Source organism: Myxine glutinosa, chromosome 11 (assembly GCF_964187855.1).
Source record: "Myxine glutinosa chromosome 11, kmMyxGlut1.1, whole genome shotgun sequence".
In the NCBI taxonomy this organism is placed as follows: domain Eukaryota; kingdom Metazoa; phylum Chordata; class Myxini; order Myxiniformes; family Myxinidae; genus Myxine; species Myxine glutinosa.
The window spans coordinates 4,355,977-4,382,881 of NC_136271.1; the positions used below are offsets into that span (position 1 = coordinate 4,355,977).

The following is a 26,905-nucleotide window of genomic DNA, read 5'->3' on the forward strand; positions in this document are numbered from 1 at the left end:
GTCGAGAAAATGAATTTTAAAAACTAGGGCATGCCCGTACTATATATATATCTAAAATTATATCCCCCCCCTCTATTTACATGAAATGGTTTGGTCCAAAGCGAACGGCTTGCGAGTACGGTGACAATCCCCCCCCTCTATTTACATGAAATGGTTTGGTCCAAAGCGAACGGCTTGCGGAGTTTGGTAAAGAAATCGCCATAGCGTGCACAAACGCGCAGGAAAGCGAAAGAATCGCAAATTAGTTTTAATCAGTTTTAAAACATAGTTGAACGCCAACATAGTTTGCCAACGTGAAATAAATGAATACGCTCTCAAATGTGCCGTCCGAGGCAGAGTCTGTTCGGCACGTTCGGCACACGTGATAGCTCGCTGCTCTCTGATTGGTTGAATCGTTTTTTGGACATAGCTCGGTAACTACTTGTCCGATTAATATGAAACCTTGAAAAGGCACATCCTCGGGTCCCCAGCAATATACCTGGCAAGTTTCAAGTATATCGGACCCGTGGTTGTCGAGAAACAGCGGTCACAGACATACAGACATACATACATACATACATACACACAGAGATTACTGTAATTATAGATAGATGCAGACACGTACGCCACACGTACGTACGCAACCGAATGACTAACCCTGCTTTTCCTTTCGCGAGCGCAGGGTAATAATATCTCTCCTCCCCAAGGGGTGTTTCCTACTTGAACGCCGTGTTTACGTGTATAAATAGCTTATCATGGTGTTTTCATGGGAGCACCCCTACCAGAAGTAAAAATATTATAAACCACAAACACGTTTGATTCACTTTTGAAACAGTCGCCATTGTTGTTTAACCCAAAACTGAAAGGGAGGAAACCCAGGGTATGTTTAAACCCTGGGTATGCTCCACAAGAAACTTGGTAAATGAACACACACTCCCCCCCTCCCCCCAACCACCCAATGTTATTGAGGCCTGACACTAGATCTAGGTTTACTGTAATCTATGTATGCCAGAGAGGAATGACCCTTCCTGCTGTTCCCGTAGGGAATGGGTGTACTATTAATAATAAACGGGTGTGTTTGTGTGTATGTGTGTGTTTGTGTGCGTGTGTGTGTGTGTGTGTCTGTGTGTGTGTGTGTGTGTGTGTGTGTGTGTGTGTGTGTGTGTGTGTGCGCGCGTGCACACACGTCTCCTCCATAACTCCACAACAATGAAACCTAGCGGCCCCAAACTTTGCCTGCATACTTATCGAACTCCAAGGAGTGCATGAATGAAAACTGGGTGTTTGGGTGTGTTTAAACACGCCTTTTGAAGATGATTAATGGGGTGCCCATAACAAAAAAAAAAACTCAAAATAAGCCTTACTAAAATGGTGGTCTGCCATCTTGGTCAGCTTTCTGTGACATCGCTACGTTTTTAAGCCGCCATTTGGTTTCAGCCTATTAAAACGTGCCTTGGCTTGGAAACTACGGACTATCTACTCTCACGGACTAATTGAAGCATATAATCGAAATCTGGATTCGAATTTGAGGATCGGATCCCATACATATCAAAATCTGGAGTGTAATATGAAAAATTTAACAACATTAGCGATTCTTATAACGAAGTGTATTTATGTAAGCAAGGCTGTTCTCATTCTGCACCATCATCGTAATTCACACTTCCATAGGATTGGGTTTTTTTCAAGTTGCAAAATGCTTCAACGTTATTCCCATTTGTCATAATTTCATGATTGTGATTGTAAACCAAGAATGCGGAAAAACAGTACAAACAAAGCATTAACGATCCTTCTTCTTCACTCAAAGCATGACTGATAAACTCAGCTACCAATGAGATTGCCAAAACATCAACGTAAAAACCAAAAGCAAATTCAATTACACCCTGCTTTTTTTGGCAACATACACCACCCAGATATTCTTAAAACGATTTTTATAGACTATTCAAACTCTGAAACAGAGAAAGTCTGCTTCTGATAGTTCTTCTTCTTCAACTTCGGAGAGCATTACAGATAAACTCAGCTATAGATTACCTAAATTATAAAGGCTCCCTCGTTCACCACTGTTATATCTGGGCACATGACATATATAGAGCGAGCCTCACATCTCTGAAAGCACCATAAAACTTAAAAAGAAGACGAAGAAGATCCCTCCTTTTCCATATTTAGAGAAGCGATGGGCGGTATTTTGAGAGAGACCTGCAATGCTGGCCCCATGGTGTTCACACACTTCGGTGACATAAAACAGGTTGGTAGGAATCAAAAATGGTTTTTTAAAATATGTCTCTCCCGCACCCATCTGTCTCTCCCCTTGTGTCCCCCCACCTCTCTCCCACCCCTCTCTGTCTCTCTCCACTCCTCACTCTTTCCCTTGCTCCCACTCCCCTCCTGGGAGCACCCCTCCCTCCCGGAGTGTACAGTATAGCGACATGAGGTGAGGCTTCGCTCCCCCACTCCTTTCTCCCTCCTACACCCCCCTCTCTCCCTCCCTCCCCACCCCCCACCCGTCTCTGTCTGTCCCTTTCTCCCCCACCCTCTCAGTCTTTCCCCCTCTCTCACCCACCCTTGTCTCTCTCTCCCCAACCCCACTCTCTCTGTCCCTCCAGACCAGGGAAGTATCCATTGATAGACTCTTTGTTAAATGCTGAATGCTATCACCAGTGAATGGACACCTACAACAGTGTTGTCAATTCGGAGAACAAGGAAACATCATCACCTTTACCTGTATGCTGGTAAAGCTGGAGCTTGGGACGCAAGATGGCAATCTTATCTTACAAGAGCGGAGTCATGATCTTCTTTTGTTTGAAGCACAAGGGTGCAGGATACCATCGTTGTCACAGCTGTGTCACATGAAAGCCTGCTTGGAGTTTGCACAAAAGCACCTAAAGGACTCTCAGACTGTAAGAAACAAGATTCTGTCGGCTTTCATGTGTCTTTCACTGAGGAGAGGCTTCCGTCTGGACACTCTGCCATAAAGCCCAGATCGGTGGAGTGTTGCAGTGATGGTTGTCCTTCTGGAAGTTTCTCCCATCTCCACACAGGATCTCTGGAGCTGAGCCAGAGTGACCATCGGGTTCTTGGTCACCTCTATTACCAAGGCCCTTCTCCCCCGATTGCTCAGTTTGGCCGGGCGGCCAGCTCTAGGAAGAGTCCTAGTTGTTCCAAACTTCTTCCATCTAAGAATTATGGAGGCCACTGTGCTCTTGGGAACCTTCCATGCAGCAGAGATTTTTTTGTAGGCTTCCCCAGATCTGTGCCTCGACACAATCCTGTCTCTGAGTTCGGCAGGCAGTTCCTTCGACCTCATGGCTTGGTTTTTGCTCTGATATGCATCGTCAGCTGTGACACCTCATATAGACAGGTGTGTGCCTTTCAAAATCATGTCCAATCAATTGAATTTACCACAGGTGGACTCCAATCAAGGTGTAGAAACATCTTAAAGATGATCAAGAGAAATGGAAGGCACCTCAGCTAAATTTCAAGTGTCATAGCAAAGGGTATGAATACTTATGTCAATGTGATATTTCAGTTTTTTCTTTTTAATAAATTTGCAAAACTTTCTAAAATCCTGTTTTCTCTTTGTCATTATGGGGTATTGAGTGTAGATTGATGAGAGAAAAAATGAATTTAAACGATTTCAGCAAAACGCTGCAACATAACAAAATGGGAATAAAGTGAAGGGGTCTGAATACTTTCTGAATGCATTGTATGTATATATATAACAGTACACTAACAACAACGACATCTATGATGACAACAACAACTAGGTGTTATAAAATGTGTCGTGTTTCACTTCATTGTACATCCTCATCGAGACTCACAGGTGGACATGCAATATGTTTGTGAATCTCTTGATTAAACCCTGTGCTTACGGTCGGCATACAACAACAACACAACAACAGGCATTTTAAGGCCATTCTCCCTGCTAGAGCTGGGGTTAGCCTTGCGGTCCCCATGACAATCTTCTCCATTTTGCCCTATTTTCTGCATCTCCCCTTGTTTAACCCCCTTGCCCGCATTTCTTCTTCCACCATCTTTAGCCAAGTCTTTCTCGGTCTTCCCCGTCCTCTACTTCCTTCTACATTCATTTCCATCACTCTTCTCAACCAGTCACTTTCATCCTTCCTCAACACATGACCAAACCATCTCAACCTGTTTCTCTTCACAGCATCCATCACAGGCTCTATTCCCATCATCTTTCACAATTCATCATTCGTCTTCCTCTCTCTCAACGATACTCCACACATCCACCGAACCATTCGCATTTCCACCCTTTCCAGCGTTCGTTGCTGCTCTACGTTCATTACCCATGTCTCACTCCCATAAATCATAACACTTCTCACACATGCAGCATACACCTTTCCCTTCAGCTTCAGCGACACTCTCCTCCTCATCAGCACGCCACTCAGTTCCCGAAACTTCTTCCATGCACATCTCACTCGAGCAACCGTTGCCGAGTCTGATCCACCTTCTCCATTCAGCATGTCTCCGAGGTTGCAAAATGTTTTCACACCTTCCAGCTTCACGCCGTCTCCAAGATCCAACTCAACATTTCCTCCATCCGCAGCTCCCTCTGTGCACACCTTACATTTGAATGTAGCTGCCACACTGGTAAATGACCCTCTCAGACCACTACATTTTTGATGAACCCACTCAGCGCACATTGTACATTGAATGGAGTTCACTCCGACACACTTCCTGCACACAGCACATGGCCACTTCCCAGTTCTTTCCACCTCACCACATGCTTTACCACTTGCTATCACCTTCGTCTTTCCGATATTCACCTTCTGACCTTTTGTCTCCATACATTCCTTCCACTTGTTCATCTTTTCCTTCAGTCCATCCATACTTTCCGCAATCAACACCAGATCATCTGCATACAACAACTCCCACGGTAAACCCTCCTTTACGTTCTGAGCCAGCACCTCCATCACAGCTACAAATAGTAGTGGTCTTAGTACCGACCCCTGATGCACTCCCACCTTCACCTCAAACTCACCACTGTTCCCGTCCTTCGTCCTTACAGCTGTGCGCGCTCTTTTGTACATTGCCATCACTACTCTGATCAACCATTCCTCCACTCCTAACTTCCTCAATGCCCATGTCAATACTTTGCGTGGAACCCTATCGAATGCTTTCTCCAGATCAACAAACCCAAAAAACAACTTCTTCCTCTTATCCATGTACTTCTCCTGCAACTGCCTCACAATGAAAAGCGCATCTGTCGTTCCTCTTCCTGGCATAAATCCAAACTGCATTTCGTCAATCTTCACTTTCTTCCTTATCCTCCTCTCCAACACGCTTTCCAATACCTTCATTCCATGCTCCAATAACTTTCTCGCTCGGTACGAGCCACACTCCAGAGGGTCACCTTTCCCCTTGTATAGAGGGACGAGGGTACTCAGTTCCCAATCCACTGGAATGCGGCCTTCTTTCACCACCAGATTACAGATCTCTGTCATTCTCTTCACACCCCAACTTCCTGCTGCCTTCAACATATCTCCCACAACTTCCGTCGGCCCTCCCGCTTTTCCACTCTTCCTTGCTTTTATCGCTTCCTCAACTTCCTTCTCAGTTATCTTCTCTGCCGGTCCTAAAACTGGGTTACTCTCTATGTTGCCATCCCATTCATTCTCTGCATTCAACAGTATTTCCATATATCTTTTCCATCTTCCTTTAATTCCATCTGGGTCGACAACGATTTGTCCCACTTCATCCTTCAAGCAACTCACCCCCATCACATCACACCTCTCTTTCGCTATGTGCTTTGCAATCCTGAATACTGCTTTCTGACCCTCTTCCGAATCCAAGCGTTCTCCGAACATTTTCCTACATGCCTCCTGCGCCTTTGCTACCTCTTTCTTTGCAGCCTTCCTGGCTGCCTTATAACTTTCATGCTCTGCTGTTTCTGCTCCCGTACCCTTCGCCTTCTGCCACGCCTTGAACTTCTTCCTCTTCTTGTCAATCCTCTTTCCAACTTCAACATCCCACCACCATGTTTCCGAGTGCCTCGGTGGTCCTTTTGTCCATCCACATACCTCACCAACGGCTCCCAACAGACTAGCTTTCATTGACATCCAACCACTTTCAAGCTCAACCACATCATCCTCTACCCTACTCAGTCTCTCTTTTAATGCCTCCCTTACTGTCACCTCTTTCAACCTCCACACCTTCATTCTCGGTTGGTACTTCACCCGCCGAGCTCTCCTTGCACCTTTCACCCTTATAGCGCAGACAACCAAGTGGTGCTGTGAAACAGCCTCCTCCCCCGGGATCACCTTTGTGTCCCGGAGGTGCCCCCTATCTCGCCTACGCACCATCAGGTAGTCAACGGTTGTCGTCGACCCTCCTGACGTGTATGTAACAAGCTTATTATCCTCTTTCTGGAACTGAGAATTACAAATCAACAAATCAGCTCCATCAGCAAACTCCAAAATCCTTTCACCTTCTCCATTTCTCACACCATATCCGTAACCCCCATGAACTCCCTCAAAACCATCCATAGTCCTTCCCACATGTCCATTCAGGTCTCCTCCCACCACAACAACTTCCTCATCTTTCACGTTTTCCATCAGCTTCTCTATCGCACACCAGAACTTGTCCTTCTCTTTATCGCTCCGATCAACCTGCGGAGCATATCCCGAGATGACGTTCACCAAGAGCTTTCCAATCATCATTTTCACCATCATCAACCTATCACTCACTCTAGTCACACTCACCACACTGTCTACAAACTCCTCAGAAAACAGGACACCAACACCATTCACGCCCTCCGGGCACCCTTGCCACACAAACTTGTATTTCTGTCCCTGCCTACCCTTCACCATTCTCACACCACTTCCCTTCCATCTCGTCTCTTGCACACAACATATGTCCACTCTTCTTCTGACCAATACTTCCACCACTTCTCCTGATCTCCCTGTCATTGTCCCTACATTCCATGTCCCAAACCTCAGAAACCGATCTCCACTTCGGGCTGCACCCTGCCCATATGTACTTGTAATTGTCATGGTTCTCTTTTTGAGGCAATGTTTTTGAGGTCGGCATACTTAGTCGATAATAATAAGGTGTGTGTCAGTTTTACCTCTCCCAAAATACTTGTTACACAAAGTTGAAAATGGCACCATATTAATCGCCAAGGATCCGGGCAGTGAAAGGTCAAAATTAATTTGACTTAGACAAAAACATTTTCATTATTCATGTCGGTGAATACCCAGACAAAGCAAGCGTGGACTATGCTACACCCGCCTTGGTGGCGAGACGCTGCTGATTGGCTGTGTGAGGCTAGGTGCACTGTGAGTGGCTCCTGGCATGTGATATCATACACCCTTACTGGTCCTGCTTCCCCGTTCTTATTATTTTAAAATAAACTGTTAGCAACAAACAAAAACAATAAAAGGTGAACCTCTGCCCCATGGGATTGCGAGTCATGTTATTATTAGTCCCCTACCGGTTTTCACCTGAGGAGACGAGGTTTTCTCTCCGTCGATCCGTTCGTCTGTCCGTCCCACCTGTGGTTTTTCAGACTTCTTCCCATACCCTGTAACATAATTCAACTGAAACTTGGTACATGGCTTCATTATGATAAGTTACAGAAGGAGTTCCAGTTTTAGGGTGTTTCATCATTATTTCACAGAATTTTGCCCTTTTTGGACTAGAAAATATCACATCGGTCGGCAAACAATCCTCGCTCTTGTTACATCATAAGTGTTCTCTTCATGACCTTCATGACCTTCCTTCCAAAGCATTCCCAAAGCAGGAGACAAAGCGGTGCTGACTTCACCTATTCACCATGCTGACAAAAGTTGTTATAATTTGGAACCAAAAATGAAATTGTTTCCCGATGAGGAAAAGGTGATTTCCATTCTCAGCCAAATGCCAGCAAAGATTGATGAAAGCATTCCCGACAATCTTTCAGGAGCACACAGAGTTGTTTTTTCAGTGGAGTACGAGTGGTAATAGTCGTCACAAAGGTGTTCATTTTTATGTGTACCCTGCGCCGAGGTTTCCATGCTTTTGCACCTCATGTTTGTGTTAAAGTGTTATTATTAAAATGGATTATCAAGTTGTCTGCACCAATTTGTGAGCCTGACTTGTTGCTCCGTCATCTTGGTGGGAAAGACATTTCAGGAAGCAACCATTGGTGCATGCAAATGTGGAAGCCACGTGAGTGTTTAACCAATCAGGCCAGTGTGTCCATGGCCTATCCAGGCCAGGACACATCACGTTTTTTTTTTTACTCAGTCAAATTATATCCTATTTAATGTTGGCTCCATTTATTAGTTCCTCTTCAAGGATTGTCAGCTGTTGTTCACCTGTAAAGGCTACCTGTTTTGGTACCAAGGTATAGTGTTCAATAGGAGCCTCGTTGAACCCAGAGATGCTCAGCACCCTCTTTTCTTTTCTTTTCTTCTCTCTCTCTCTCTCTCTCTCTCTCTCTCTCTCTTTCTCTCTTTCTCTCTTTCTCTCTTTCTCTCTTTCTCTCTTTCTCTCTTTCTCTCTTTCTCTCTTTCTCTCTTCTCTCTCTTTCTCTCTTTCTCTCTCTCTCTCTTTCTCTCTATCCTTGTCCTCACTGCTCATGTGGTAAGTAATTCAACAGCTGTTGGGGATGAAGGAGCATTTTTCAAATTGGGACATGTTGAGGGATTTTGCAATTTGGCAGCATGGATTGGCAAGGGAGGTCTTATTCTGGTTCTTCTGACCTTCCCAGCATGGGTGAACAAGCTGGCATAGAATGAAATGACTACCTGTGGCATACCTCTGAATAATTGGAACGCACAGAAAGGTGGAGTTCCACTAATGTAAGATAAGAATATGAAATTTTGGGATATAACTATTGCAAACCAATAGAGCCATATTCTTTATTTTGTAACGGTACAACTTTTTGTATTTTGTAACGGTTGTACGTTTTTGTAACGGTACGACTGCATAATCAACGACATCATTTAATAATGTAATTTAATAATCTGTGGGAACCCTTCATCATTCTCTGGCAGGATTCTTCAAGCGGATGGACTGTGCGAATCTGTACTGTTTGGATTACCTCTTGTGGTGAAACCAACAAGCTGTTGGAAACTTGAATGGGAAGATCTGGAAAGCAACCGTCAATTCTTCCATGCACTCTGTCATACACTTCAGGTCAGGCCACACAAATAAAACCCCTTCCATGAGCCTACACCTATTTAAAAAAAAATTAAAATAGAAAATAAAACAGGCACACCAGTCATTCCTACAAATTACATGATCATACCAGAACACCATTTCGCAGAGCACATACCTGTGCCAGGCTAAACGCTTTACGTTTTGTATCCCACGGTTAGGTTGGATCGACATCCGGACCTTAAAACTAAAATCCAATCGGCTTGTTCTTCTCACCTTTCCAACTCATCCACCTAGTTTTGTCATAACTCGCCCATAACTCTGAGATATCGTGCTGTAAATCGTTTTTGATAACATCTCTCAATAGTGAAGAATCACTTTAAAAAATCATGTCTGGATCTGGATCTTCACCAAAATCCAATCATTTTAGTCCTTGGCAGACATCGAACCTGTCCACCAAGTTTAGTCCAAATTCGTCCATAACTTTTGAGATATCCTCTTCACGACCAAACAAACAAACATGGGTAAATACATAAACTTAGTCCACCTCCATAATCACAATAATGTGGAGGCAATAATCCATAATCACAATAATGTGGAGGCAATAATCCATAATCACAATAATGTGGAGGCAATAATTAATAATCACAAGAATGTGGAGGCAATAATTAATAATCACATAATGTGGAGGCAATAATTAATAATCACAATAATGTGGAGGCAATAATTAATAATCACAATAATGTGGAGGCAATAATTAATAATCACAATAATGTGGAGGCAATTAATAATCACAACAATGTGGAGGCAATAATCCATAATCACAATAATGTGGAGGAAATAATTAATAATCACAATAATGTGGAGGCAATAATTAATAATCACAATAATGTGGAGGCAATAATTAATAATCACAATAATGTGGAGGCAATAATTAATAATCACAATAATGTGGAGGCAATTAATAATCACAACAATCTGGAGGCAATAATTAAAAATCACAATAATGTGGAGGCAATAATTAATAATCACAATGATGTGGAGGCAATAATTAATAATCACAATAATGTGGAGGCAATAATTAATAATCACAATGATGTGGAGGCAATAATTAATAATCACAATAATGTGGAAGCAATCATTAATAATCACAATGATGTGGAGGCAATAATTAATAATCACAATAATGTGGAGGCAATAATTAATAAACAATGATGTGGAGGCAATAATGAATAATCACAATAATGTGAAGGCAATAATTAATAATCACAATGATGTGGAGGCAATAATTAATAATCACAATAATGTGGAGGCAATAATTAATAAACACAATGATGTGGAGGCAATAATGAATAATCACAATAATGTGGAGGCAATAATTAATAATCACAATGATGTGGAGGCAATAATTAATAATCACAATAATGTGGAGGCAATAATTAATAATCACAATGATGTGGAGGCAATAATTAATAATCACAATAATGTGGAAGCAATCATTAATAATCACAATGATGTGGAGGCAATAATTAATAATCACAATAATGTGGAGGCAATAATTAATAATCACAATAATGTGGAGGCAATAATTAATAATCACAATGATGTGGAGGCAATAATTAATAATCACAATGATGTGGAGGCAATAATTAATAATCACAATGATGTGGAGGCAATAATTAATAATCACAATAATGTGGAAGCAATCATTAATAATCACAATGATGTGGAGGCAATAATTAATAATCACAATAATGTAGAGGCAATAATTAATAATCACAATGATGTGGAGGCAATAATTAATAATCACAATGATGTGGAGGCAATAATTAATAATCACAATAATGTGGAGGCAATAATTAATAATCACAATGATGTGGAGGCAATAATTAATAATCACAATGATGTGGAGGCAATAATTAATAATCACAATAATGTGGAGGCAATAATTAATAATCACAATGATGTGGAGGCAATAATTAATAATCACAATGATGTGGAGGCAATAATTAATAATCACAATAATGTGGAGGCAATAATTAATAATCACAATAATGTGGAGGCAATAATTAATAATCACAATGATGTGGAGGCAATAATTAATAATCACAATAATGTGGAGGCAATAATTAATAATCACAATAATGTGGAGGCAATAATTAATAATCACAATGATGTGAAGGCAATAATTAATAATCAAAATGATGTGGAGGCAATAATTAAAAATCACAATGATGTGGAGGCAATAATTAATAATCACAACAATGTGAAGGCAATAATTAATAATCACAATAATGTGGAGGCAATAATTAATAATCACAATGATGTGAAGGCAATAATTAATAATCACAATAATGTGGAGGCAATAATTAATAATCACAATGATGTGGAGGCAATAATTAATAATCACAATAATGTGGAGGCAATAATTAATAAACACAATGATGTGGAGGCAAGAATGAATAATCACAATAATGTGAAGGCAATAATTAATAATTACAATGATGTGGAGGCAATAATTAATAATCACAATAATGTGGAGGCAATAATTAATAATCACAATGATGTGGAGGCAATCTATATATATAAAACACAGTTTGTGTGTGTGTGTGTGTGTGTAATGTTACCGATAGACTCCTAAACGGAGAGGCTTACGTGCTTGATATTTGGCATAGACATGGTCATTGAGCCTGGGACGAACATTGCCGAACTCAAAATATTTGACGATCCATATTTTTTATTCATATTTACCTCAGCGCATTTCAGCGCACGGAATCAACGGAATCAGAGCAGGTGGGCGCTGATTCGCTCAGAGCGATCACGTGATGACGCTATGAACGCTATGACGCTATGAACGATATGACGCTATGAAAAAAAAAATCGCTATGACGCTATGAAACGCTATGAACGATATGACGCTATGAATGCCATGAACGCTATGACGCTATGGAAAAAAAAAATCGCTATGACGCTATGAAACGCTATGAACGCTATGAACGCTATGACGTGATGAACGCTATGACGCTATGATGCTATGGAAAAAAAAAATCGCTATGACGCTATGAAACGCTATGAACGCTATGACGCCATGAACGCTATGATGCCATGAAAAAAAAATTGCTCGCTTTGCCAAGGGGCTCGCTCCCCTCCCCGTTCCCCTCCCCTCTCCCCTCCCCCTCCCCTCCCCTCCCCCGCCCGGCAATGCTGGGTACTTCTGCTAGTAATTAATAATCACAATAATGTGGAAGCAATAATTAATAATCACAATGATGTGGAGGCAATAATTAATAATCACAATAATGTGGAGGCAATAATTAATCATCACAATCATGTGGAGGCAATAATTAATAATCACAATGATGTGGAAGCAATAATTAATAATCACAATAATGTGGAGGCAATAATTAATAATCAAAATAATGTGGAGACTAATTAATAATCACAATAATGTGGAGGAAATAATTAATAATCACAATAATGTGGAGGCAATAATTAATAATCACAATAATGTGGAGGCAATAATTAATAATCACATAATGTAGAGGCAATAATTAATAATCACAATAATGTGGAGGCCATAATTAATAATCACAATAATGTGGAGGCAATAATTAATAATCACAATAATGTGGAGGCAATAATTAATAATCACAATAATGTGGAGGCAATAATTAATAATCACAATAATGTGGAGGCAATAATTAATAATCACAATAATGTGGAGGCAATCCTTAATAATCACAATAATGTGGAGGCAATAATTAATAATCACAATAATGTGGAGGCAATAATTAATAATCACAATAATGTGGAGGCAATAATTAATAATCACAATAATGTGGAGGCAATAATTAATAATCACAATAATGTGGAGGCAATAATTAATAATCACAATAATGTGGAGGCAATTAATAATCACAACAATCTGGAGGCAATAATTAAAAATCACAATAATGTGGAGGCAATAATTAATAATCACAATGATGTGGAGGCAATAATTAATAATCACAATAATGTGGAGGCAATAATTAATAATCACAATGATGTGGAGGCAATAATTAATAATCACAATAATGTGGAAGCAATCATTAATAATCACAATGATGTGGAGGCAATAATTAATAATCACAATAATGTGGAGGCAATAATTAATAAACACAATGATGTGGAGGCAATAATGAATAATCACAATAATGTGAAGGCAATAATTAATAATCACAATGATGTGGAGGCAATAATTAATAATCACAATAATGTGGAGGCAATAATTAATAAACACAATGATGTGGAGGCAATAATGAATAATCACAATAATGTGGAGGCAATAATTAATAATCACAATGATGTGGAGGCAATAATTAATAATCACAATAATGTGGAGGCAATAATTAATAATCACAATGATGTGGAGGCAATAATTAATAATCACAATAATGTGGAAGCAATCATTAATAATCACAATGATGTGGAGGCAATAATTAATAATCACAATAATGTGGAGGCAATAATTAATAATCACAATAATGTGGAGGCAATAATTAATAATCACAATGATGTGGAGGCAATAATTAATAATCACAATGATGTGGAGGCAATAATTAATAATCACAATGATGTGGAGGCAATAATTAATAATCACAATAATGTGGAAGCAATCATTAATAATCACAATGATGTGGAGGCAATAATTAATAATCACAATAATGTAGAGGCAATAATTAATAATCACAATGATGTGGAGGCAATAATTAATAATCACAATGATGTGGAGGCAATAATTAATAATCACAATAATGTGGAGGCAATAATTAATAATCACAATGATGTGGAGGCAATAATTAATAATCACAATGATGTGGAGGCAATAATTAATAATCACAATAATGTGGAGGCAATAATTAATAATCACAATGATGTGGAGGCAATAATTAATAATCACAATGATGTGGAGGCAATAATTAATAATCACAATAATGTGGAGGCAATAATTAATAATCACAATAATGTGGAGGCAATAATTAATAATCACAATGATGTGGAGGCAATAATTAATAATCACAATAATGTGGAGGCAATAATTAATAATCACAATAATGTGGAGGCAATAATTAATAATCACAATGATGTGAAGGCAATAATTAATAATCAAAATGATGTGGAGGCAATAATTAAAAATCACAATGATGTGGAGGCAATAATTAATAATCACAACAATGTGAAGGCAATAATTAATAATCACAATAATGTGGAGGCAATAATTAATAATCACAATGATGTGAAGGCAATAATTAATAATCACAATAATGTGGAGGCAATAATTAATAATCACAATGATGTGGAGGCAATAATTAATAATCACAATAATGTGGAGGCAATAATTAATAAACACAATGATGTGGAGGCAAGAATGAATAATCACAATAATGTGAAGGCAATAATTAATAATTACAATGATGTGGAGGCAATAATTAATAATCACAATAATGTGGAGGCAATAATTAATAATCACAATGATGTGGAGGCAATCTATATATATAAAACACAGTTTGTGTGTGTGTGTGTGTGTGTGTAATGTTACCGATAGACTCCTAAACGGAGAGGCTTACGTGCTTGATATTTGGCATAGACATGGTCATTGAGCCTGGGACGAACATTGCCGAACTCAAAATATTTGACGATCCATATTTTTTATTCATATTTACCTCAGCGCATTTCAGCGCACGGAATCAACGGAATCAGAGCAGGTGGGCGCTGATTCGCTCAGAGCGATCACGTGATGACGCTATGAACGCTATGACGCTATGAACGATATGACGCTATGAAAAAAAAAATCGCTATGACGCTATGAAACGCTATGAACGATATGACGCTATGAATGCCATGAACGCTATGACGCTATGGAAAAAAAAAATCGCTATGACGCTATGAAACGCTATGAACGCTATGAACGCTATGACGTGATGAACGCTATGACGCTATGATGCTATGGAAAAAAAAAATCGCTATGACGCTATGAAACGCTATGAACGCTATGACGCCATGAACGCTATGATGCCATGAAAAAAAAATTGCTCGCTTTGCCAAGGGGCTCGCTCCCCTCCCCGTTCCCCTCCCCTCCCCCCTCCCCCTCCCCTCCCCTCCCCCGCCCGGCAATGCTGGGTACTTCTGCTAGTAATTAATAATCACAATAATGTGGAAGCAATAATTAATAATCACAATGATGTGGAGGCAATAATTAATAATCACAATAATGTGGAGGCAATAATTAATCATCACAATCATGTGGAGGCAATAATTAATAATCACAATGATGTGGAAGCAATAATTAATAATCACAATAATGTGGAGGCAATAATTAATAATCAAAATAATGTGGAGACTAATTAATAATCACAATAATGTGGAGGAAATAATTAATAATCACAATAATGTGGAGGCAATAATTAATAATCACAATAATGTGGAGGCAATAATTAATAATCACATAATGTAGAGGCAATAATTAATAATCACAATAATGTGGAGGCCATAATTAATAATCACAATAATGTGGAGGCAATAATTAATAATCACAATAATGTGGAGGCAATAATTAATAATCACAATAATGTGGAGGCAATAATTAATAATCACAATAATGTGGAGGCAATAATTAATAATCACAATAATGTGGAGGCAATCCTTAATAATCACAATAATGTGGAGGCAATAATTAATAATCACAATAATGTGGAGGCAATAATTAATAATCACAATAATGTGGAGGCAATAATTAATAATCACAATAATGTGGAGGCAATAATTAATAATCACAATAATGTGGAGGCAATAATTAATAATCACAATAATGTGGAGGCAATAATTAATAATCACAATAATGTGGAGGCAATAATTAATAATCACAATAATGTGGAGGCAATAATTAATATTCACAATAATGTGGAGGCAATAATTAATAATCACAATAATGTGGAGGCAATAATCCATAATCACAACAATGTGGAGGCAATAATTAATAATCACAATAATGTGGAGGCAATAATTAATAATCACAATAATGTGGAGGCAATAATCCATAATCACAACAATGTGGAGGCAATAATTAATAATCACAATAATGTGGAGGCAATAATCCATAATCACAACAATGTGGAGGCAATAATTAATAATCACAATAATGTGGAGGCAATAATCCATAATCACAATAATGTGGAGGCAATAATCCATAATCACAATAATATGGAGGCAATAATTCCTAATCACAATAATGTGGAGGCAATAATTAATAATCACAATAATGTGGAGGCAATAATTAATAATCACAATAAAGTGGAGGCAATAATTCATCACAATAATGTGGAGGCAATAATTAATAATCACAATAATGTGGAGGCAATAATTAATAATCACAATAATGTGGAGGCAATAATTAATAATCACAATAATGTGGAGGCAATAATTAATAATCACAATAATGTGGAGGCAATAATTAATATTCACAATAATGTGGAGGCAATAATTAATAATCACAATAATGTGGAGGCAATAATCCATAATCACAACAATGTGGAGGCAATAATTAATAATCACAATAATGTGGAGGCAATAATTAATAATCACAATAATGTGGAGGCAATAATCCATAATCACAACAATGTGGAGGCAATAATTAATAATCACAATAATGTGGAGGCAATAATCCATAATCACAACAATGTGGAGGCAATAATTAATAATCACAATAATGTGGAGGCAATAATCCATAATCACAATAATGTGGAGGCAATAATCCATAATCACAATAATATGGAGGCAATAATTCCTAATCACAATAATGTGGAGGCAATAATTAATAATCACAATAATGTGGAGGCAATAATTAATAATCACAATAAAGTGGAGGCAATAATTCATCACAATAATGTGGAGGCAATAATTAATAATCACAATAATGTGGAGGCAATAATTCATCACAATAATGTGGAGGCAATAATCCATAATCACAACACATTGCTCACTTGGTGCAGATAATTACCCTGCACACACCAAACAAAAAGTGCGGTTGAGCAATTGGTTCATGTCTGTCCGTCCGTCTTATCAATTTAACATCGTCTTTTCATGTTCGAGGAACAACGTGTTTAAATCGAATGTTATATTTTGAACACAAATTGGAACATTAATCAGAAGACTACGTTTCTTGTTTTAACAATTTGGGTTTCAATCTGTCCCAATCGTACATGCACACAATGGAGTGAGATTTTTTTACCGTCTCCCTTCCTGGCAATCAAACAAAATCGAAAATCATTATAAACAGGAAACCCTGTTTTTAAGGACGTCATAATACATACATACGACAGACAAGAATAACTCATGTAACATGTTCGATAGGGTGCTGTAATAACGCTGGGAAAATGGCGGTAACACCCAGAATTAATTTTATTTATACGCATTTAAACATCTTTAAACATCTTTAAATTGAACTACGTATATACTTAAAGACTGTATAAAACATATCGTCTTCATAATACTTCCAAGAACAATGTAAATTTTTGCAATATATCGATATTTACACGACCGGTCAAAAGTTTTAGAACACCTCAGTTTTTCCAGTTTTTATTGAAATTTACACAGTTTAATGTCTCAATGTACTCTGAAATTAAGCATAGAACAAATAAACAATTGGAGATTTAAAAAAAGAAATAATAGAATCATTTTGTTTAACAAAATTTAATTTAAATGTTTTGACTCAGCAAAGTAGCCACCTTTTGCAGATATAACCACCGAACACACTCGTGGCATTCTTTCAACAATGGAAATCAAACATTGTTCGGGAAGTTCTTCCCAACACTGTTGCAGAAGTTCCCACAAATGTGTTGCACTTGTAGGTTGCTTTGCTTTCACCCTTCTGTCCAGTTCATCCCACACCAGCTCGATGGGGTTTAAGTCGAGACTGTGCTGGCCACTCCATGATTTGAAGCCTGCCATCTTGTTCTTTTCCTCGAAGGTAGTTTTGACATAGCCTGGAGGTGTGTTTAGGGTCATTATCTTGCTGTAGGACGAACCCCTGACCAACTACGTGTATACCAGAGGGTATTGCATGGCGCTGCAAAATGCTGTGGTAGCCCTTTTGGTTCAGGGTGCCAGTCACTCTGTGCAAGTCGCCGACTCTGGATCCAGCAAAAGAGCCCCAGACCATCACGCATCCTCCTCCATGTTTGACAATTGATGTCACACACTGAGGAACCATCCTTTCACCTACTCGACAGCATACAAAAACCTTGCGTGATGAACCAAAGATTTCAAATTTTGATTCATCGGTCCATAAGACCTTCTTCCAGTCTTCAGTAGTCCACTGGCGGTGCTTCATGGCCCAGGCAAGCCTCTTTTTCTTATTTTTCCATCTTAGCAATGGCTTTCTTACTGCCACTCGACCTGTCAAACCTGCAGCTCGAAGTCTTCTCTTCACAGTTGAAACTGAGACTTGCTTACTTCAACCAGTGTTAAGCTGTGCTTGAAGCTGTTGTCCTGTGAGCCGCCTATCACGTAAGCTGTTGACTCTCAGAAACCTGAATTCTGATTCTGTTGTGGCTTTGGGTCTGCCAGACCTCTTCCTGTCAGAGTTTCCTCCAGTTTCCAATATACTACTTCCTGCAGTGCAATATTGTCCAAATAATGCTTCAGAGGGCGTAATAACAGTCTGTTCCAATACTGCTTTTATACAGACTGGGGGTTTGCAATCAAGTAATCAGCAGAGGTTGGGACACCTGTAGGAATTGTTTGCATCAACTTTCAAGGCTTAATTTACTTACATTGCTGCAGAACAGCTGTAAGTTGTTAGCCCATTACTTGTTCCCTGAAGAAGGCCTTTTTTTTACAATATAACTGTGCAATTTACATTTTCCCGTTTTTGCTAACCTAAACTTTTTTTTAACCTCTGGCAATTTAATGCTTACCTTGGTACCATTTCAGGTTATTCACTGGACATTAAACGGCATAGATTTCAATAAAAACTGGAAAAATTGAGGTGTTCTAAAACTTTTGACTGGTCGTGTAGTATTAGAGAGGGTGTCCTGCTTTTTGAGGTGAAGAAGAGGCCGCCATATAGGTATGTACTGATCATTTCCATCAACTCGTCTTTATCGTAGCAATCATCAACATCGCGATTGCATTATTGGATCAAGTTTAATTATTATTAAGGGTAAGTTTCATGATCTTAACTCAAGCAAACCAAAACGACCCTCGGTAGAGCGCATTCCTCCACCAGGTTGAACAGTTTACATTTTATACACCACTGATAGGCTGGATTCGGATCCTCTCCAAAATCTAATAATTTTGGCCTTGACACACACCCAATCTCCCCCAAATTTCGTTTGAATCCGTCCACAACCTTTTGAGATATCCTGTTCACAGACAGACAAACAGACAGGTATGAAAACATAAACCTCCGTGCACCTTTGGTGGCAGAGGTAATAAACTTTATTTAATGTTCTTCACACAGGAATCGAACTTCATACAGACCGCTAAGCCAACAAGCCTGGTGTTGGCTTAGCGGTTGGGGTGCTGGCTTGGGATCCTAGGATCCTGGGTTTGAATCCCGGTCAATTGCTGAATTAATGCCAGGGGGGTTGAGACAGCCTGTCATCCTTCCGAGGTTGGCAAATTGAGTACCAGTTCACTGGTAATTCCCTGTGTGTCGCTAGAGGCGACTAACAGGGTTGGCGGCAGGAAGGGCATCTGGCCGTAAAACATTGCTTCAAAAAGGGGACCACGGTGCCCAAAAAAGGCCAACCCCTGCTCTGCGGGGAAAAATGGCCTCTAAAGGTGGTTCTATCGAGGAAAATGAGCCTGGTGTTGGTTTAATGGTGAAGGTGGCTGGCTTAGCTTAAGTTCTTACGGTCTTGAGTTTGAGCCTCTGCAGTGCCATTAAATAACACCAGGGCCCAGTTGCTAGAAGCTCGGATGAGCGTATCCCTTGGATAAATCACATATTAAAGCATTATGTTTATCCACTAAGAAAAAACTTAATCAGCTTCTAGCAAAACCGGCCCGGCTGGGTTGACTCAGCCTGTCATCCTTCTGAGGTCAGCAAAATGAGTATAGGTTTACTGGAAACAGGGGGCATTGAATCAGCAGCACAGCCACACTCCCAGCAATGATGCAACCAGCAGCCACAGGCTGCATCCGAAATTTAATAATAATCGTAATAACTCAAGAAAAATAACTTTATTTTATGTTCTTAATAACTCTTTTCAGCCTGGTGTTGGCTTAGCGGTTAGGGTGCCGGCTTGGGATCCCTGTCGATCGTTGAATTAACGCCAGGGGGGTTGACTCAGCCTGTCATCCTTCCGAGGCCGTCAAATTGAGTACCAGTGCACTGGTAATTCCCTGTGCATCGCAAGAGGCGACTAACAGGGTTGGCGGCAGGAAGGGCATCCGGCCATAAAACATTGCTTCAAAGAGGGGACCACGGTGCCCGAAAAAGGCCAACACCCGCTCTGCGGGGGAAAATGGCCTCTAAAGGTGGTTCTTAATAACACTTTTATTCATGAAAATAAATAGCACAAAAACAACGCACAAACATGTTAATAAAGGTTTAGTTTGGACAAAATTTAAAGTTGAAGTTGCTAACCGTATTTACCCCATTAACTCCAAAGTTTATGGATTTACAGTTCACAGGGATTTTCAAGAATGTAACCCCTGCGAACGACAAGGCCCTCCTTTATATAATTGAACACTGCACGTGGTATCGTGGTCTATGAACTCTCTCGTTGTATTTGGATTTATTCAGCAATAACAAACTTATTTCAAGTTAAGTCCTTTGGGAAGGACTTCTGCTGTATAGATTAAATTGATGCTTGAAATTTAATGCCAAAAATGTTAAAACTTCCATAATGAAAATTTTGGATGGATAATTCTACCACTGCCATTGTAGGAGCTGATACTGTTACATTTCTGCAAAGGTGCTTCAAAATCAAGGCTAATTGGTGTTGCTATGATTCAGGAGCGACAGCAGTTTCTCCTCGCTTCCTACGAGACCATAAGTGCAGTTCAAAGAAAGGCCTGCCCAGTACAGGCGTACTTTGTGTTGTTGCCTTCACCTGCCCTCACCTTGCTCATCAAAGCTGTTGTATCAGCGGAACTGTTGCTGCCATGTCAACAACCCATACATGCTGAGGATCCCACACCTGATGCTCTGCGAGACATGCAGGTGAAGATACAGTATATATTGTGTTGGGACTATAGGATGTGCAACTTAATTTTGCAAGATCTGATTCTGAAGAATGCATTGGAATTAATACATCATCAACCAGGGTGCATTGGATCAGCTAGAAGTGATGAAAACCTACAACCCACTGCAAGTGAAAAGTCTTCTAGATCGCCACCTCCAGGAAGCCTTTGGCAAATTACCTTTATGCAATATTCCCACAAGTCGTCTCAGCAAGAGGCAACAGCAATCCATCTCTTTTCAGGTGATGTTAGTTTTTGCCTTGATTTTATGTGTTGAATCCCATTGGGGATCTGTTGATCACACCAATTTAAGTATAGTGTGAAAAACTCAAACAGTCTTGAAAATATATACAAGCGTTTATTGATGACAAGATGGAGGTCAACCCAGACGTGTGCTCAACTTCAACAGAACCATTAGGCAATGGGGAACGAAGGATTGAAGTGGAAGGTGGGGTGGGGTAGAGTAGTAGCAAGCAGGGAAAACTGGAAAATCTACATCAGGGTGAGAATTTGGAACTTGGCCGAGGTGCCAACGATAATCGCCTGCTCTTTATGAAAGGGCTGGTGGGATCTCGAACATGGAGAAGATCTTTAACATGGAGAAGATTGTCATGGGGACCGCAAGGCTAGCCCCCACTCTTGCAGGGAAAATGGCCTTAAAATGCCTGTTGTTGTTGTGTTGTTGGTGGGATCTTTAACATCGATCAGCCAAACAGTGATGATCGCCTGGTCCCCAGTGTAATGCATCATCAAATGGATGGCACATTGATTGCTGCAGCACCCTGCCTGACAAACACTTGGATTTATTTATTCTGCAACTTTCCATAAAGTCGGAAATTTAACCCAGGCTAAGCTCAAAAGGCAAGGAAGTGTATTACCTCAAAGCTATCTTCAAACACTTCACATGTACATGTATCCTAATGCAGAAAATCCAGGACGATGTAAAAATGAAATGTTGCTAATTTAACTGGTTTATTTCATTTGTTTGCATGGTTTCAGGAGACAGGAAGAACTGGACAACTACGCACAGCCACCGTGCCTCCCATGCTCCTAGCGCAGACACAAGGAACACCAACAAAGCGCCAACGTAAGGCACTGAAGGTCCATGAAGGACACCACAGTGCCACCGGTGCAACCCAAGACAACATGAAAGAAATCTGATAAACTTAATTTTTACATTGCGCCTTTCATTCTAAATGTTGAAGCATTTTCTTTACAAAGCACATTGGTTGTGGTTCCAGGTACATGGAAATTATCCTTGACCTAAGTTCCTCTCTTTCCATATTATTGCACTTGCAGACATTTACAATAATCCTTAAACCTCCGACTTGTATTATTTGTACCACAATGACATTTCATTTCATATTTTGCAAAACAATGGCAGAGTCACTGCAAATCCGAGATCAATCGATGAGGGATTATTTCCAGGATAATCCTGTTTCCAAGATGAGAGTTGAACCAGGATAAACCAACATGAATGTGACACAACACCTTTGTAACCCTGTTCAATATGGATTTTTATTTGTGCATTCTTGTGTTTAACTTACTCGGAATTAATTTAATCAAAATGTTTATATCACACATTTGTTGCAGCACCATGTCAAAGCAATTACCACATTACATATATATATATATATATGCCAGGCTACAGAATAACCAAGTGGGTTTAAAAAGGTAAAAAGACATTTGGAAACAATCCAAAGCAAATGTTACCAGGTATACATTATAACACAATTTAAAATTGTATCTGTCATTTCAGATTCAAATGTGTGGCATTTGTCAGGATTAGACAAATTTTCAAGTGTATTTCCTTGCATAATCACATCAGTAACAAATAACGGCATGTTAGATACAACTTTCGACAAACTTCCAACACCATGTGAAATCTTCCTGGGGTCGCCACCCACTTGTTTGCAGCCTTTCAGCTGTGCAGTTTCCTTTCAGCCTGCATCTATTGTTTAACTGTAATAAACATTTTACTGTCTACGTTCAATGAAAGCAATGGACGTAACAAAGTGCACTTGTCGTACTTTAAATGAGGGTAAACTTTGAACTTGTAAAAATGCAGATCAATTTTACAAAATTTGTTTTTTGTGATAGCAACCCCAGACAGCAGCCGAGATAAATTGTGACGCCAAAGCAAAACAGAGGAAAATGTTGATTGAAGCACGAATCGGCTTCAATATCCGCACAAGTCAATCATAAGTAATCTTTACCTTTCAATCCCATTTCTACTCTTTCATACCAAAAAAAGATTTTCCAACGCCCATCCATTTCCATTCCAAAACCAACTATACATCGAACAAACATTTTTGATGCTTTTTTTAACAAGAAAAATGCATAAAAGTGAGTACCGAGTACCGTACAACGATGTTCTCACAGTACCGATGCGGAAGTGACTTTACTTTATGTTCAGAGCAGAGATCGCGCACGGGGTTCAGGTGTGCGTAGCTATTTGTAGCTATTTGCAGCGTCTGTGCACTGTTCAAGGCTCTCACTTTCTCCACGACTTTCTAGAACCTCCTCCGAGCCTGAAAAAGCCCTGTGGTAGTTTGAAGAAAAAGTAAAGCAAAACATGACCACGGCTTTTTCAAAGTTGAGCGTCGACAAACATAAAATTACAGTGAAATGTTCATGAAATTTCACAAAATCAGAATTATTTCACCTGATCAATAGTTATTATTAGTTCACATCTTTGTAAGCAGAAAAGCAACAAAACAACTTAAACACCAGTTGTCCCGATTTTATTTTGATTTTTTGTTTTTTGCGGGTGTAACGACCATTGGTCCACGATTGCCTGAGCTTTTATTTACTTTTCCCACGTCCTGAACAAAATTGGATGAGTACAGTTTCATGATTCTGATCCAATAGTTCATGACCAAATTTTGTATTTGACTGAAGGTTTTATGAAGTTTCTAACTCCTAAAAATGCGATCATCAAATATATGTCTTTCCAGTTGCAATGTATGGATGTGAGTCATGGACAGTGAAAAAGAAAAAGAAAGGAAGTAGATTGACAGTTTTGAAATGAAAGAACAAACAACTTTGATTGAAGAAATTAGATTACCATTGGTATTAGAAACACTGATGATGAAACAGAAACTGTCATACTTTGTACACATCATGCATGCAGAAAACAAAAGTCTGGAGAGGTCAACCATGAGAGGTCGGGTAGAGGTCAGAACAGGAGGAGGCAAAACATGCATGTAGAGTACATGATGGATGGGGTAAAGACTGCAACAAATTTCTCTTCTACCAGAGCTTTGGAAATCAGTGCAGAAAAGGAATGTTTGGAGAAATCTGATCATGAATGTCACCAGAAGTTGGCCACTGGTTATAATAATGGTTATAATGATTTTTACTTCCGGTCGGTGTGCTTTACTTCTGGTCGACTCTTAAACACCATCCATGTGTAAGTACTGTATGTCCAAATTTCCCTAAAGGGAGTATCAAACAATTCCTCTCAGGGGAATATTAAACAATTTCCCTCAGGTGAGTATCAAACTTCATACAGACCGTTAAGCCAACAAGCCTGGTGTTGGCGTAGCGGTTAGGGTGCCGGCTTGGGATCCTAGGATCCTGGATTCATAATCCCGGTCGATCGCTGAATTAACACGAGGTGGGTTGACTCAGCCTGTCATCCTTCCGAAGTCGGAAAATCGAGTACCAGTTTACTGGTAATTCCCTGTGTGTCGCAAGAGGCGACCAACAGGGTTGGCGGCAGGAAGGGCATCCGGCCATAAAACATTGCTTCAAAAAGGGGACCAAGGTGCCCGAAAAAGGCCAACCCCTGCTCTGTGGGGGAAAATGGCCTCTAAAGGTGGTTCTTCTTCATTTTTTTTTTCCTCAGGTGACTATTAAACTATGCTAGCGACTGTTAGGAATGGGGTCAAATGTGTCAATTAAAGGTCAGATTGGGTCATAAAGATATCAAGGAAATATTGTACATCACACTTGAAGCCAGGGCCAGGAGAAATCACATATGAGGCCCCAATACATAAGTGATAAGCAATCCATATATACAGGCCACATAAAATGTGATGGCTAGAAAAATTGGACAGACAATGGGATAAATCATTCATGCATAAATAAAGACTCATTTAAGCACTTTCAACTAGATCAACATCATTGTGGCTTCGGTAACGACCTACTTAGAGGTCCAGCAAGTCAAGGTCGATCGACCGGGATTATGAACCCAGGATCCTAGGATCCCAAGCCGGCACCCTAACCGCTAGGCCAACACCAGGCTTGTTGGCTTAGCGGTCTGTATGAAGTTTGATACTTGCTGGACCTCTAAGTGGTCTTTCCGTCTTCTACCGACTCCTCTCTGGCCTTGCCCCCCCAGCTCTCTCTGGGCTCTGTCCCGCAAATATTCCTACAGGTCGCACAAGATCTGCCTGCAACCCTCTTATGGTTAAACTGCCAAAATCAAGACTCTCTGCTCACCTTCACTCCTTCATTCCTCTTTTCTCCCACCTCTGGAACAAACTCCCTCACTCTCTTCAATCCCACTCCACCCTCCAGGTCTTTAAAACAGCTGTTCACCACCATCTCTTATCTTCCCCCATCCAAAATCTTGATCTTTTCTATCCCCACTAATTTCACCCCAATTCCACTTTTTTGAAATACCAACTTCTGTCCTGGAAGTCCTTGGTGTCCTTGTGTTTTATACTTCTCTCACCCCCCCCCCCCCCCCATTCCCACGCGTCCTCCCCCCAAGCCCTCTCCCTCCCACACATCTCCCTGCTCTTAAATGTTGTGTACTCTCAAGTGTTTGTGTGCTTCCCCTTCTCTTGTCTTCCGCTCCCTCTTTTTATATATTTTGTTTGTCTGGTTGATTTGTTTGTGAAGTAAATGTCAGCTCTTTCACGAGCCTCGATTCAGTATCCAAAAACAAAAAAAAGATGGCTTGGATCCACTAGTCTGTGGTGGATGTGATAAGCATAGTTATTGCCTCAAGGAAGTCGAGTTTGCTCCAAATTTATTTCAGTTTAGTGTTGAACAACAATAGCAACTGTTTAAAAAGGTAATCATACGTTGGACAGAATTAACTGAATAGTTTGTGGTTATAATAATTTGTCTTGAGCCAATAAATATGCAACCCCTTTGCGACGACACTCCAAATTGAGCTCAGGTGCATCCAATTTCCTTTGATCATCCTTGAGATGTCTCTACAACTTGATTGGAGTCCACATGTGGCCAATTCAATTGATTGGACACGATTTAGAAATAAACACACCTTTCTATATAAGATCCCACAGTTGACAGGGCATGTCAGAGAAGAAACTCGACCATGAAGTCCAAGGAACTGTCCGTAGAACTCCGAGATAGAATTGTGAGAAGGCATAGATCTGGGGAAGGGTATAAAATAATTTCTAGATCATTGAAAGCTTCCAAGAGCACAGTGAACTCCATCATTAGGAAATGGAAAGAATATGGAACGACCCAGACTCTTCCTAGAGCTGGCCGTCCAACCAAACTGAACAACCAGACAAGAAGGACCTTGGTCAGAGAGGTGACCAATAACCCAATGACCACTCTGACAGAACTACAAAGTTCCTTGGAGAACCTGTCGGAAGGACAACAGCCTCTGCAGGCCTTC

The 26,905-nt window shown here is 39.8% G+C and overlaps 2 protein-coding genes across 2 annotated transcripts in view; one reads left to right on the forward strand and one right to left on the reverse strand.

Moving 5' to 3' along the window:
• Positions 1-22,464, forward strand: part of LOC137436362 (meiosis 1 arrest protein-like) — a 39,713-nt gene extending 17,249 nt beyond the window's left edge. The window contains exons 6-9 of the mRNA XM_078765932.1: positions 8,973-9,114; positions 21,077-21,283; positions 21,387-21,545; positions 22,303-22,464. Of these exons, the coding sequence (XP_078622058.1) occupies positions 8,973-9,114; positions 21,077-21,283; positions 21,387-21,545; positions 22,303-22,464 (670 nt within the window). The remainder of the gene's footprint in view (positions 1-8,972; positions 9,115-21,076; positions 21,284-21,386; positions 21,546-22,302) is intronic.
• Positions 22,465-22,802: 338 nt separating this feature from the next.
• The window catches only part of LOC137436361 (ATP-dependent clpX-like chaperone, mitochondrial), a 136,010-nt gene continuing 131,907 nt past the window's right edge, over positions 22,803-26,905 (reverse strand). The window contains exon 14 of the mRNA XM_078786359.1: positions 22,803-23,845. Within this exon, the coding sequence (XP_078642485.1) occupies positions 23,755-23,845 (91 nt within the window). The 3' untranslated portion in view covers positions 22,803-23,754. The remainder of the gene's footprint in view (positions 23,846-26,905) is intronic.